The sequence below is a fragment of the Hemiscyllium ocellatum genome, chromosome 7, assembly GCF_020745735.1.
Source record: "Hemiscyllium ocellatum isolate sHemOce1 chromosome 7, sHemOce1.pat.X.cur, whole genome shotgun sequence".
In the NCBI taxonomy this organism is placed as follows: Eukaryota; Metazoa; Chordata; class Chondrichthyes; order Orectolobiformes; family Hemiscylliidae; genus Hemiscyllium; species Hemiscyllium ocellatum.
The window spans coordinates 34932227-34947792 of record NC_083407.1 but is presented as its reverse complement, the minus strand read 5'-3'; the positions used below and the strand labels follow the sequence as shown (position 1 = coordinate 34947792).

General features: G+C 38.6%; 1 protein-coding gene across 1 annotated transcript in view; it reads right to left on the bottom strand.

The window, feature by feature from the left end:
• LOC132817331 (low-density lipoprotein receptor-related protein 1-like) overlaps positions 1–15566 on the bottom strand; it is a 1680787-nt gene that overhangs the window by 740458 nt on the left and 924763 nt on the right. The window contains exons 23-26 of the mRNA XM_060827740.1: positions 11732–11932; positions 4372–4617; positions 4083–4280; positions 497–701 (exon numbers count right to left, since the gene is read on the bottom strand). Coding sequence (XP_060683723.1) covers positions 497–701; positions 4083–4280; positions 4372–4617; positions 11732–11932 — 850 coding nt within the window. The remainder of the gene's footprint in view (positions 1–496; positions 702–4082; positions 4281–4371; positions 4618–11731; positions 11933–15566) is intronic.

Genomic DNA, 15566 nt, shown 5'->3' with positions numbered 1-15566 from the left:
TTAAACAAGTTTGTGACAGGAATTATGCTTAATTTGCATTTAATGTATAATTTCATAAAATTGATAGCACAGAACAGGGTTTTCAGCTAAAAAGGTCACATTCCTTTCATCCAATTTATGGATCGGCACTTGACATCTTTATCTTTCTCTTCTCTGTTGCTTGTCTTTATCAAGGAATTAAAACTTTTAAATCTTTACTAGCACACTTATGAGTTTATTATCATGATGTGCTATTTTAACTGATTTATGCATCTATTGCCAGATTTATTTTCTCCTCTAGCCTTGTTATTCCTTATCCATATTATGTTCAGTAAAAAACATATCCCTGTTAGCACATCCCTCTTCTAAAAATTAAAAATGGCAGTTTTTTTAACCTTAAATAGAAACTTTTATGGCAGCAACATTCACTCATTTCCTTTGTTTCACATGCAAAGTTAAAATTACATAGTAAAATACTTTATGTTCAGTTTCCAAAAAATTAGATTTGCAAACTGACCCATATCGAGGATCCAAAGCTATGGCCCGTGGATACACCATAGAACCTGCGATTAAAGTAGTCCTCATGCTGCCATCCAGTTTTGCTACTTCAATCTGTTCCATTTTGCTGTCTATCCAGTAGATGTTTCCTGCAATCCAGTCCACAGCTAACCCTTCAGGAGTATCTAGACCATGCTGTACAATAACTTCCACACTGCTTACAGCTGAAAAAAAGAACCATTTCATTTCCATAAGAATTAATTTCACATATATTTAATTCCTTGTTCACTAATAACTGGCATGTTCATCTCTTACAAAATTAACTCACTTATCTGGAATAGCAAGTCAATAAATTCAGTTATAAATGCAAAAGTGCATGCTGCACAATTACACGGTTTTATATGTTTGTATTTAATAACATTCATTTTCTCCATTTACCCATGCAGCAAAAGGTGATCCAATAAATCTACAATGATTGGGAAAATAAACTGGCTTGAAAATGACCGACCCTTCTGTTTTAATTTTGACATTCAGGAGATGTGAAGCAATACTTGTAGCTGGTTTCTTTTGTGCTTGGAAAACCATCAAAACCAAAAGAAACAACTTAAACACTCATTGAATTAACAACTGGTAGTTCAGAGTTTGGTGCAGTTACAGACACTGGAATGGTGCTTCTTCGGCATGTCATTCTCTTCATGATTGACTCCCAGTCTGTACCCAGCTATCTGCAAGAACACTTATTAGAGTCTATGCCCTTACGCAGTGGATAGGATGTAATCTTAGTAGTCTGATTATTTAATTTCTTCCCTTTCCCAATCAGTCTGGGTAAGATAGTATATTTCTTTACAATTTCAATGTTTCTGTCCTAATACTTGATATGCTTGAGTCTATGTATTCATTGGAAAATATGTAAGAAAAGCAGAGCAAATAAGCAGGAAAAGGTACATTTTAATGAATAAGTTCGACAGGATATGGGAAAATCAATTCCTATGAAATGTATAACTATTCAAATCTTAATGATCTGATATCAATAATATGGAATGTAAGATTAAAATTCTGCATATAATGATTGAAGAGGGAAAGCTTAATATTATGTTTGGATATAAATTCACTGTTTCATTTTTGAAACTATAACCACTGTAAAGATACACAATATTGCATGACTTCAGACTTATCTTGTGCAGTTTCTGACTTGTCATATTTTGCTTGCAAAGATGCAGCCAATCAAATTCTGAACCTATGTGGCTGAGCTTTCAAAATGACTTGCAGTTAGTTTCAGCCTTAACAATCAGTTATGCAGATGAGTTGATGAGGTGGAAAGTGAATGTTAAATCATTTAGAAATTGATTTAAGTGCGATAAAATCTCACCATAATTCAAAGAAATGTCACAGCAAAGTAACTCAGTGTAGAAACTGTGCATTCAAAATTGACTGTGTGTTTTTAGATGGTGCAGGTTGGTCTTCCCATTCTCATGAGCTGGCATCTTAGTTAAAATGTGAGGATTGGCATGATCTAGCCAAAGGTTACCAAGTCCTTCAAGTTCTGAAGAAGAGTCACTGGACCCAAAATGTTAACTCTGCTTTTTCTCCATAGATGCTGCCAGACCAGCTAAGTTTATTCCAGCACTTTCTGTTTTTGCTTCAAATTAATCAATCACAGAATCCCTACAGTACAGAAACAGGCTACTCAAATATGCAACAACCCTCTAAGAGTATCCCACACAGACCGAGCCTCCTATCCCTGTACCCATTATGGCTAAACTCCCCAGCCTGCACATTCCTGGACATTGAGAACAATTTAACATGGCCAGTCCACCTCACCTACACATCTTTGGACTGTGGGAGGAAATTGGAGCAGTGGCAAAAAACTGCATAAACATGGGGAGAACTTGTAAACTCCACAGTCACCCAAGGCTGGAATTGAACTCGTAGCTTTCTAGACATTTAGTTACGTCACACATAGAATATTGTGTGCAGTTCTGGACACCACACTACCTGCAGGATGTGGATGCTTTGGAGAGGGTAGAGAAAGGATTTACCAGGATATTGCCTGCTATGGGGGGTTTTAGCTATGAAAAAAGGTTGGATAGACTGGGTTTGTTTACACTGGAATGCAGAAGGTTGAGAGCTGACCTGATAGAAGTTTATAAGATTGTGAAAGGAATGGATTGACTGGAAACTATGAGGCTTTTGTACAGGGTAGAGGAGTCAATTATGAGGGGACACAGGTTCAAAGTGCAAGGGGGTACGTTTTAAAGAGATGTATAAGGCATGTTTTTCACACAAATGGTGGTGAGTGCCTGGAGTGCGCTGTCAGAGGTAGTGATGGAAACACACAATAGCAGCATGCAAGCAGCGCCAAGACCAATGCATGAGAAGGAAGGGAATAGGCGGATACATATCTTGTAATTGAAGACAGTTTTAATGTGGAAGGGCAAAATGTGTTGGTGCAGCCTTTGAGGGCTGAAAGGCTTGTTCCTGTGCTATACCATTCCTTGTTATTTGTTCTTGTGTCCCTGGCACTGAGTCTAACCACTAATCCACCATGCCTCCCTGTTGCACTTCAACATCCACTTGTTGTTGCACTCTAACTCCAGTCAACATTATTAAATTAGATTTCCTGTTGTATGGAAACAGGCCCTTCAGCCCAGCAAGTCCTCACCGACCCTCTGAAGAGTAACCCACCCAGACCTATTTCCCTCTGTCTAATGCATCTAACACTATTGGCAATTTAGCATGTCCAATTCACCTAACCTGCACATCTTTGTGACTGTGGGAGGAAACCCACACAGACACAGGGAGAATATGCAAACTCCACACAGAAAGTCTCCCAAGACAGGAATCGAACCTGGGTCCCTGGTGCTGGGAGGCAACAGTGCTAACCTCTGAGCCACCATGCCACCCCAAATTATCATTATCTCTTTTTCATCCAACAGCACCTCTTTTTTTTCTTGAATCTATTTATAACTTTCATTCAGTGGTCAACCTACTAACTTAGTACATAAGTGTCTGTTTGTTTAATGGAAAAATGAAATCTAAAATAGCAAGACATACAAGCAAACAGATATGTTTGAAATTCTTTGCAAATCAGGCAGCATTTGGAGGTAGAGAAACATTTAACTTTTTGGGTCAATGACCTTTCATGAGAAGGCAAAATATTAATTTTGTTTGCCTTTCCATCAATGCTACATGACTGGTTGAGAATTTCCAGCATTTCTGTTTTGATTTCAGATCTTCAGCATCAATTGCATTTTGATCTTAAGTAGACATGAATGTTTCATCTTTGTTTTCTGGTTTATTAATTCTATGTCATTGTGAATTTATACAAATAACTTGTTTACCCTGGTACATTCAAACTCTGCTTCCATCCAGAATCAATCAGTATATTAAAATGGACTGACCCTACTTTGTAAATTTTTTGAAGTCTACATATGAATTTGGGCAGGTTCCATACAGGTAAACATCATAATATGCCCACATTTTCATCTTGAAGTGTCACTTGGTCACTATTTCTTGAATATTCACTGAAGCATTCTGACGAATTAATGCGTTAAAGGGCAATGGTAGAAACTAGAAAGAAAAGTCAACTGCATAAAATTTTGTACCTCCAACATCTGACAGTTTTCCTTTGTAAATTTTATCTTCCACAACATCGGTCCAATATAGAGAACTCTGATTGAAATGGAAATCAATTGCTATTGTGTTCCTCAAGCCAGGGACTAATAAGTTGTAGTCTTGCTTGTGAAGATCCAGTCTTCGAATCTCATGCCGAATGGAAAAAATTATGTATGGCTCAATAGGATCTGTCAAAAAAAGACACATCTTGGATTATTATGTAAATTCAAATAAATGGTAACAAAAAGAGATATGCAGTTAATGAAAACAATGACTTACCTAAACTAATGCAACTATCACCATTAGGTGCAAGTAACCAGCCCTCATAACATGAGCACTTAATTGTCTTCTTGTGTTGTTCACATACTTGGCTGCAACGGAGATGCTTTCTGCAGTAATCGAGGACAATGCAGGTTTTCTTGTCTGAGCTTAAGTGCATTCCTGTAGGGCAAGAGCAGACGAGGCCTTCCCCTATTACAAAAGTGCAGTGGTGACTGCATCCTCCATTATTCAGAAAGCACTCATCTGTGAACAAAATCAGCCACTTTATTTAAGAAGAACAACCATTTGGAATTTTATCATGCACATTTACAACTGATACAATTTTCTACAATCACACCGAGAAGGCATTTAATTAAAGACAACTGGAGCCAATGAGTTACATATAAAATTATTTTTATGTTAAAATAAGGTATACTGCCTGGACACATGCAATGGGATTTATTACTTCTGACTGTGCTGGTTGAAGCAGATGAATGAGAAAGGTCCAAGCATATTATACTTTGCTATAAGGCCAAAACAGGAAAGAGTTTTAATTTTGTTATGCACTAGGCCAGACCACTCAAAACATTCTTAAACCCCAAACCATAACTTTGCAATTTTTCTCAGTAAGTGTACAGTGAAAATTACCCGAATTAAGTTAGTGAAGTTGACTAACAGGTTTTAAATCAGACAAAAATGTATTCACAAAATTACACAATGAAACACAAAAACCAGAATAAAGAACCCCTACATAACTCAGTCTATTCAAACTAGACTTAGTTATACTGTTCTGAATATACACAACAGTCCCAATAAGCAACCCCCCCCCCTCCTAAAAACCAGTATAAATGGAACAGATGCTTACAGGTTGAAGTTAGAAGAGTAGAAGGAGAGAGAGAGTTTCCACAGAGCTCACTGTTGAACTCTGAACTAGTTCTGGACTGAACTAAACAACTCAACCGGAGAGCTGACCACTTCCCTTTCTCTGTACAGGTCACTTCTAAAACACGACCACTTTTGGCCTGAAGTCTCATCTTGTTTACATATGGACAAAAAGGCCTCTCAATACCGTTTAATCTCTGTACCAAACCAGACTAATTGGCACTGAAAGTGGTTTATTATCCTTCTGAAGAAAACCAAGGACAATTTTGTGACAATTTTGGAAGCTCAAACGAACATCATTTATCATTTAATTGAAGATAAACTCAGAGGACTAAACATTTGGTTTTGCAACACACTAACAATTTCTTTTCCATTGAAAAAAGAGATGAAATTGGACAAAGCCCAAAAATGGGCATGATATGCCCAATGTCCATTGCTTCTGATGTTGGCAGCATTCAGAGTTCATGGTACCTGCTAATTTAAGTGATTGCAGCACACAGACAGCATTAAACCTGCTGTTCAGTTGCTGCACACTTCAGCGGGGAGCAGAAAATTATGAGAAGCTAGCATAATTAAAAGTTAGTCTTGATTACTTAAAATGGATGCACACTGTGAATAAAACAGATGCATTACTCTATTACTCTGCTACCTAGACATTTTAAAAGAAATTTTGAGATGGTAAACTTTCAATAACAGTGCAACATATTTTCATGATTTTCCATAATCTCACTGGAGACTCTAATGAAGGAGTTGGAAAGGATGAGATATGTCATTTATCTACAAATAGACAGGAGGCCTATTTGATGAGCTTTGTGCAGGCAGTGGAGGCAGATGGTGTTGTGGTCAATGCCAGGTGTCAAGCCACAAGGGCTTGCATGCAGTCTGTAAAAGTTGAATGACCTCAAGCTCGCGGTCAAGGTCAGTGAATGTATTTTCAAATGTTATATCACATCAAGTGTACCACAGTCCAGCCCAGTTTGCATCATACGCCATGGACATAATCCTGGCCCTCTAAGATCCTTTGTATCAAACTAATTGCTCACCCTTCACTTTCATGAGAGTTCTGAAAATTCTCCTCTTTTCAAGTGTTTGTACAGTTCTCCTTTGAAAATTGCTGCTGAATTGACTTGCCCCACAACTGCAGGTGATGCATTCCAGACTATAACAAGCCACTGTGTAAAATATTTTTGTCTTACAACCAAGCTAGATATCATAAAGAAGATTGGATGAAAATTAATTCAGATATCACAGCAAAAAACAGAGTGGCAGGGCTTTACTGTGTCATGGTTGAATTATCCATGGAAGAATGTGAGATTACTCAATTGAAACATATAAGATCCTGATGAGTCTTGACCGGGTGGATGTAGAAAGTATGCTTTCACTTGTACAAGTATCTAGAATTGGGGGCAATAGTTTAAAAATAAGGTGTTTCCCATTTAAAACAGAGATGACAAAACAAATTCTCTCTGAGTGGGTTGAGAGTCTTTGGACTCCCTAAAAAGGCAGTGAATGCAAAATCTTTAAATTTTTTTTAAGGCAGAGATAAATAGATTCTTGTTTACCAAGGAGGTATGAGGGAATGTATTACTGAAGTTAAAATCAAATCAACCATCATATTACTGAATATTAGAGCAGGTTCAAAGGGCCAAGTGACCCACTTTTGTTCTTTGTCTGTGTCACAGACACCATCGATTGAAATTTATCAAATATTGGCCAAGGGTCAATTTTGGCAACCTTCATGGAGGGATTCTTTCTCAGATCCTAAGTGAGATTTCTCACATTCTCATGTTCTGCGCCACATTACTATGACCCCACTCATTTTCTCTTCCCCCTTGACAGAGGTGGGCTTACTCATTACTGCCAGCATCTTCTGAGATTCACAGCATCAGCACCATATTGAAACACTTATGCAGCTACCCAGCATGGTCCCTGCATCTGAAAAACTGCCTCAAAGGTGGCAAACAGAGCAGGTTGGACCCTCCAATTTGCCAACAGGGACTTGGAGGTTCTGGTGGATAGGGAGAGATACAGGAGGCCTTGAACCTCTATCCAAACTTCATGACACATTTTGTCTGCACAGTCTCCATCATCAAGCGGGTGTTCTCACAAGACATCACCTTCTCCACTTCCAAGGATGAAGCCACAGATCTCTCAGCTGAGTGAGGCTGCCTCTTGTGTTCTCCAATACCTCACATACTGATAGGTCAGTGGATATTTCAGCAAGATTAGAGTGGGCAGCTCATGCTGGTGAGTACATACCTTCGCGTCTCTGTAATAAAAGCAAATTACTGCGGATGCTGGAATCTGAAACCAAGAGAGAAAATGCTGGAAAATCTCAGCAGGTCTGGCAGCATCTGTAAGGAGAGAAAAGAGCTGATGTTTCGAGTCTAACTGACCCTTTGACAAAGGGTCTATTAGATTCGAAACGTCAGCTCTTTTCTCTCCTTACAGATGCTGCCAGACCTGCTGAGATTTTCCAGCATTTTCTCTTTTGGTTTCGTGTCTCTGTGTCTGGCTGAGGAAGAAATGCCCCAAGTTGCTGGCTTTTGCAGGCATCAGCTCAGCCTCAGGAAATGGATCACCCCATAGTGTCAACAATTAACAGCTTCATGCAAATGCAAAAGCAGATATACTAATGGGTTTGTCAGACGCACTGCCAAGGAGAGGACACCTGACTCTGGGCAAGACATATTCAGCATGTCTGGGTCCTCCAGCCACAAAGCCTTAGAGATGTCTGATACAGACTACAACACCAACTGGGTCCACTGTTTGGCAGGATCCCTCCACACCAGCTCCAAAGTACAGGACTGAGCTAAGACACAGTGAGGGAAGAGAAGAAGAAGACCTCACAAGGGCTCATGGATATCACATGTGGAACTTCATTGTAAATACATTCTCACATTTGTAAGTATATGTTCACTTTTCATCAACAGCAGAGAGAGTAAATGTCACTTTTGCTGCATTACAAGAATGAAGGCACAGAGGCAAGCAGTACCTTAACACTGAATGAAATTTTATGGTCCAAGCTATTAAAGGAGCCTCTCCTTTACCACATGCATATTATAGGCCCTTGGAAAGATTGCTACTTCGGCAATTGAGGTGACTCATTACAGGCCACAAAATATTGCTTGTGCATCTTAGCCATTAGAGCTAAAGTTTTATGATATGTTCAAGAGTGAATGTGACCAGGATTTGTACTCCACAAAGCTGCTCAATATTAAAGATCTACATCCAGGATTTCGTGAACACAGATATCTTTCACCTGTACTGCGTTGATATCTGTTTAATGCAATTCTTCTTTAAAGAGTCTCATGTCACACAAACATGTAGCTCCCTTCTGCACGGAATGAAACATTTACTCCATCCACTCCTGGTGCAATAGTAGCCATTTTCATCTCTGTTGTGCACTTTCCATTTGGGCGATTTGGTAGGAAGCAGCAGTTGTGCGTCACAGAGACAGTAACAGATTCAATCTTTTAGTCAAGGAGATCCTCCAAATCAATGACCATAATTCTGTAAGTTTTAAGTTGCTTATGGATAAGGAAAGAGGTAGTCCTTGGATGAAAGTTGTGTGTGTGTATGGTGGGGGGGGGGGGGGGAGGGGAAAGGTGACAACCCCAATATTAAGTAGGAACTGGGGAATGTAGATTGGGCACTGTTGTTTGAGCGTAAGTCCACATCTGGCATGTAGGAATCTTTCCAAGGCCAGTTGATTAAAGTTCAGGACCACCCTGTTCCAATAAGAATGAAGAATAAGAATAGCAAAACTCAGAAACCTTGGATGAGAAGAGAAATTGAGCACATAGTCAAAGAGAAATTGGACACACATGTAAGGGTTAGGTAATTGAAGATTGAAAAAAACCTCAAAAATGCAAAGATAGCAGGAAATGTCTCTAACAAGCAATTGGGAGGGCTAAAAGAGGCCATGGAATATGAATAAATAAATATATATATATAATGTTTTTATGCATAAAGTAGGAAGCAAGAGAGTAGCTAGGATCAGGGTAGGTCAACCCAAGGATGAAGTAGGGAATTTATGCTGCAGCCTGTACCCTTCTTCAATCCATGAGATCGGTGCTTATCCCTGTATGCAAAGTTTTCTGGCAGCAGCATTACAATTAAAGGTGCACATGCTCTAAAGTATTGCATTGAAGTGCAGACTGTGTTGTGTCAGAGATGTGCATGAGGATGAGGAAAGACTGCTACATGACTAATTTCAATACCCATGAATGGGGTGTGAGGTCAGTCACTGCCCATTGAGTGTACGCTGAAATATTGCCCAGAATAATGGCCCGGGATCAAACAGTGAGTTGAAGTTGCCAGGTTCCTGCTCTGACTTTCACATTGGGAATCTAGTTGCTATCTAGTTTCTATCCAGCCGATGAGAAAATGGAAACCTACATCTAAATGAAGTGAGATTAGGTAATAATGAGCTATTAACACATGTAAATTGTTGCAAATAGGTCTCTTGCTGTTCCTTAGCAAGATTCTCAACTTGCCTTTCAAAAATTGGATGAACTTTTTGCTTTTGACATTGAGAATTTCATTTCTGTTGATCTCACCCTAATTTCCCAACAGTTTCACCAGAGGCAATAGGAAGATTTGCCTTCAATGGTCAACCTCCCTATGGTGGGAAAATTCTCATGGTTAAGTTAGTGTGAGAAACTTAATTTCCATTTAAGGTTTTTTCTGCCAAAGTACAGAGGGGCTCTGTTCAGTTTCCAGACCCTCTGATAGCCTTAAATATATGCAAATAATGTCCGACATACATGTAAATAATGTCCTATATACATGTAAATAATGTCCTCCATACATTAGAAATGCCTTTCACCTTTGCAACTGCAGGGAATGTCAGATCCAGTGTTTGTTTTTCTTGATAGCCAAAGACTGTACAGAATTGCTTTAGTACTTGTGTATGTACATGAAGATTTTTTAGTGAATAAGATGTGTTTTGCAATAAAAGAAAATAGGATATAAATTAGCACATTTATCCCTGAGCTAACTTGAATGTAAATAGTGGCTCGGGAAATAATTGGAAGCTATTCAGCATGCCTGTCATGAGTTGGTGCTGTGTTGGGTTTTCATGTGACCTCCGAGGAGGAGGGATTCCTTGGTGTAAGGCACTCAGTTCTTGATTGAGGGACATGGTGCTGGTAATGGTCAACAAACACCATTTCCTGAGGGTTACTGAACGCCAACATTCTAAATCCCTACCTCTGGTGATCCCCTCCCTGTGATCAGAATTCTAAGTCCAGGGATCCAGGAATGACAACAAAAGTCCTTACAGCAGCAACAACAGCAGTTACTGTTTCTTGAGGCACAGCCAAAAATCAAGAGCTTTCAATCTCTGACTGATCCACAACCTTTGACTGACACAGCATCCGCTGCTGAAGGCCCAAATTCTGGGAAAGGATCAATGCTGACCTGTTGAATGCCTCACAGGCACTTAGCATGGTTGGGCCTATGTCATGGAAATTTTCTCACTGCTTCTTAAACTGATGGATAGATTCTGTATTGGAATGTTAAATCCAGCTTATTACAAATACAAACCTAGGTTAAGTAATAAATTTGTACTTTCTAAATTTAGCTTTGAAGTTAATTTAAATAATTGCAGACTTTATGAAAAAATTCAATTAAACAATTTCTGTTGTTCATGGCATCAAATGACCTGAATCTTGTCTGAAAGATATTTTTCTCCTTTAGTGTCTGGTCATACAGTTTGACAGTTACTTTTTTTTCCCCTGAAAGATGTATGTGTATCTGCTGGTTAGACAACAGTTTTTCTTTTTCATGCTGTTCTTGTATGACTTTATCCACATTTAACAAAGGATTTTTTACTCAACATATTAAACTGTCTGTTTTCTCCATTGCAACTATTATAACCAGTGTTGCATAACGCTGCACCCATCCTATGCCATAATGTGGCCTTGGCAGAACTTAGAAGGGCCATTCTCCTTGCACTGGAGTGACATTTCTGATTAGCCTTGTGAACTATCAAAGGCAGACTGCCAAATTAGAGTCAAATTTACATGTTCCAGCTATGTATACCAATGCAAGAATCAAGGTATTCCATTCTCATTTTATGTAAAATCCTTATAGCTGTCAAGGACTGAAGTTTTTTTTTGGATTGGATTTAAATCTGAGAATAGAACACAATCGTAGTCTGTGTATCATATCTGGGTAAATTTTCCCTTCTGAGCTGTCACTTACATGAAGATTTTAAACATGAAATTGTCCTTAAATTGGCAATAAATTCATGTATTTATGCAATACACAACAAACGTTGATTTTCCAGTTGTTACGAATCAACACAGGCATCAAAAGTATTGCTTGAATCCAGGAACAGTCTACAAGTTGACATCCAACTTTGTGACTCAGAGCTGTTCTCAAAATAATTGCCTTCATTTAAAGGCAAAATATTGGAAAATATCTTTGCTATCGACAGCAGCACCTCACTCTTTCAAACATAGTTTCATTTCAAATACAAAGAGCCTACCACAAAGTGCACTCTCATCGGCACCGTTTGGACACTCTTCTTTCCCATTGCAGAACTTGTCCAACAAAAGGCAAATCGATGTATTTCCAGCACAAGGATAGGTTGGTGGTTTGCAACCAAATGCTCCACAGTTTTCTTCATCTGAGTGATCTTCACAGTCATTTTCCCCATCACACACCCATGTCACATTGATGCATCGTCCTTTGAAAGACAAAAACAAAGAGGCTAGATTGTCTATCATGAACTCTTCGAGGGATGCTTCTGAAATATCACTCAATTACAAACCTCATTCTTATTCTCTAAAGGTATGAACTGTAATTTCAAAGCTTTTATCTGATATTGAGTTTTCAGATTTTTAGCATTTGTCAAAAATATCACAACTCTAACATAGTGACTTAAATTAAGAAACCACACAATTATAATGTCTCCAATTTTTGACTAGGTGTTGTCACAAAATACATTAGTCAGTGTCATATAGAGATGTGATGAAATGTATTTGAAAATTGCAAACCAAAGAAGGAAATAGATTAAAATATATTTATTTGTGTACGCTGGCTGAGCAGCATTATTATATCTTAAAATAGCTAATTAGCAGGTGCGAAGAGACCATGCAGTATTGTCAGCCTCCTATTGCCATTGTCTTCCTTTGCAGCTAGTTATTCCTCCAAACTAACCTGTACCCACTCTTTTATCTGTCCAACTTTTTATCTCTCTCTTTGGGCTCCATCTCTACCTATCATTTACTCTCCCTGCTCCCCTCACCCCATCTTCTGTCTAAAAACCATCCTTTGTCTAGCTTCAATCAATTCGAAAGAAGAGTCATTGGACAGGAAAAGTTAATGCTGATTTCTCTCCGCAGATGCTGCCAGACCTGCTGAGATTTTCCAGCTATTTCTGTTTATAATACAGTAGCTGTAGGTAGATCTGCCATACTTGTTATAACAGTAGATGGGTCTGCTAGAAATATTTGCTCTGAAAGTAATGTAATGCTGCATACCAAAGAACTGTCAGTTACTCAAGGTTTGTAAGTATTTGATATTTCCACAACCATAGCTGCATCTGATCTCTGAATTATCAACATTGTCAGAAAATTGATAGTTAATTTAGTTGGTTTTCACCCAAATATATACAAAAGCTACTTCAAGTAAAGTGAGAAAATCTGGTGGAGTGGCAATGCTACATTACAATCCGATGGTCAGCTCTATGCAGCTGTCATTCTTACTAACCCTTCAGATCAAGGAATGCAGTTAGAGGACTCCATGTGTTTATCCAATACTGATGCTCTGAAACTTTAACAAGGTGCAATATAAATTAAATTAATTTTTTTGTCAGCTCAATATACCATGATCATGCAGTTAAGGTGGATAAATCTTTAATAGACCCTCAACTTAATTAAAATGCAAGTTCAGTTCAGCTGTGTTTGCAGAGAGAATCTGACACTTACTCAAACAAAAATAATGGATCCAAAGAAGAATATGGCAGTGTTCCAAGGTAATTTAGTATTGTTGTCACTATAGCTCCTAAGCCTAGTTTTTAATTTTTTTCATATATTGATCGAGAGCTCTGAGGTATAAATCGTTTTATTCAATTTTACTGAGCAGTAATGAAAAGAAAATGCACTTTCCAACAAAACGCTTCTTCACAAAATTGGTGTCTTAAAATTGTAACTAGATTTATTTGTGATTGGACAGAGTACATTACCAGTCTCTTTTCTACTCCTGTTTGAGGTGACATGCATCCTAATAATGACTGCACCTTAATAAAGTCCTCAAGTGAAAATATACCTTTTCAAAACCCATTTTACCAACCTAACTTTCAGTCATCTCCTCTCTCTCTCTCTCTCAACAGGGTTTGCAATTCATTTTCTTAGTACTTTAAGCTTTCTTCCTCCTCCCACAGTAAAGTGCCTTGAGATACTATGGATGCTGGAGATACTGCTGAAAATGTGTTGTTGGTTAAAGCACAGCAGGTTAGGCAGCATCCAAGGAATAGGAAATTCGACGTTTCGGGCATAAGCCCTTCATCAGGAATCCTGATGAAGGGCTTATGCCTGAAACGTCGAATTTCCTATTCCTTGGATGCTGCCTAACCTGCTGTGCTTTAACCAGCAACACATTTTCAGCTGTGATCTCCAGCATCTGCAGACCTCATTTTTTACCCCATGCTGGAGATACTGTATGAATCTAAATTACTGTTATTGTTCCAGAGTGGAGTGAAGGAAAACATTACATGTTTAATACCGTGGCCAGTAGGTCATTGGTATTAGGTTCATCTTAATCGTAAATGCTCTGAATCTGTGGTGGTTAAATTGCCAATGTTTACTGTTACTATTCCACTGAGACTAACAGCTAATTTGGGAGTGAATATATGTGCATAATAACACAAAACAATAGTTTGGATCTCTATAATTTCTAGAAGGTGTGAAATTGAAATGCCCCATACCCCCAATCCCACTGGGATTCAATATGACAAACCTTTGAATTGACACTAATGCTGACAGTCACACAGTAAAAACCCTTGAAAAAATTACATTGTGTTGAAATGTATAATTGTATTTTTAATTCTTTTTGAACTTTGTTATTGCTGCTAATGCCCTTGCATGTTTGTGGAATGTCAGGTTCTTTTTACATTTTAATAAACAATCTAAGTAAATGAACATTATTTTTTAAAGTTTGTCTTTGTTTAGTTTCTACATTAATTAAGTCACAATCACTTATTAATCAACATAAAATTCTAAATTAAAATTCAACTGATTTAGTACTTTTACCTTTCTAGTCTGCTGTCCATGAAAATACATCAATGCCATTGGCAGCTTATTTTATATACTGCTATCAGTGCTGTATACTGGGAAATGCCTTTGACCTTGTTCCACATATAAAGTGCTTTTGGGAACAAAGTTAGCTGAGTCATAGAGTTCACCAGGCCGTGTGGTCAGTTTTCTTTGAGGTTAATGACAGAATTATTTCTATGTTAAGAACAAAATCCAGCCCAAAAGTAAATTGGAACCAATTTTCCAAACAATGGTAATCATGCATAGATTTTGCTCCCTTTTTTTTCTCAACTAAAGAACTTTGTATTTGTGACAGAAGGTTCTGATCAGTCCTCTTTCAGAAACACAGCAATGTAGTTTCATTCTGACAAATCCCACGTAGTGTACGAAACTGGGGAAAGGCAAAATTGCTCCCTTTTTCACAGCAGTATTTATTGCATCCTGTGACTCAAAAATCCAACATCACATGGAGCCACTTTGAAGGGGCATGTGAAAGGTTAAGTGCAGAGGTAAGTGTGAGCTTAGGGCACAGACGTGCAGGCTGCCAGTTGGTAAGGTGCTAAGTATTTAGGTTACTAGGCAAATAGGGTGCCAGGTGGGTAGGGGACAGGGTGCTAGATGGAAGTGTTCCAGGTGGAAGGATACCATCTGGATTGGGAGCCAGAGCACAATGAGACTAGATAATTAATGAAGTTGTTAGGATAGGTCGAGTTAGGAGGAAGATATCAAGTCCAGAAAGCAAAAGGGGGTTTACTTCAGTCTGTGGAGTTGTTTCTAGACTTCATGAAACAGGGAAGGGTCTTGGATCCTGGTAGCAGAGAGAGAAAGACTGAGGGATGGGGTGGGAGGATGTTTTTGCCAGTAACAGGGTAAGGAGTAGTGAGCTGAAAATGTGTTGCTGGAAAAGCGCAGCAGGTCAGGCAGCATCCAAGGAACAGGAAATTTGACGTTTTGGGCATAAGCCCTTCATCAGGAATGGCTTGATGAAGGGCTTATGCCGGAAACGTCGAATTTCCTGTTCCTTGGATGCTGCCTGACCTGCTGCGCTTTTCCAGCAACACATTT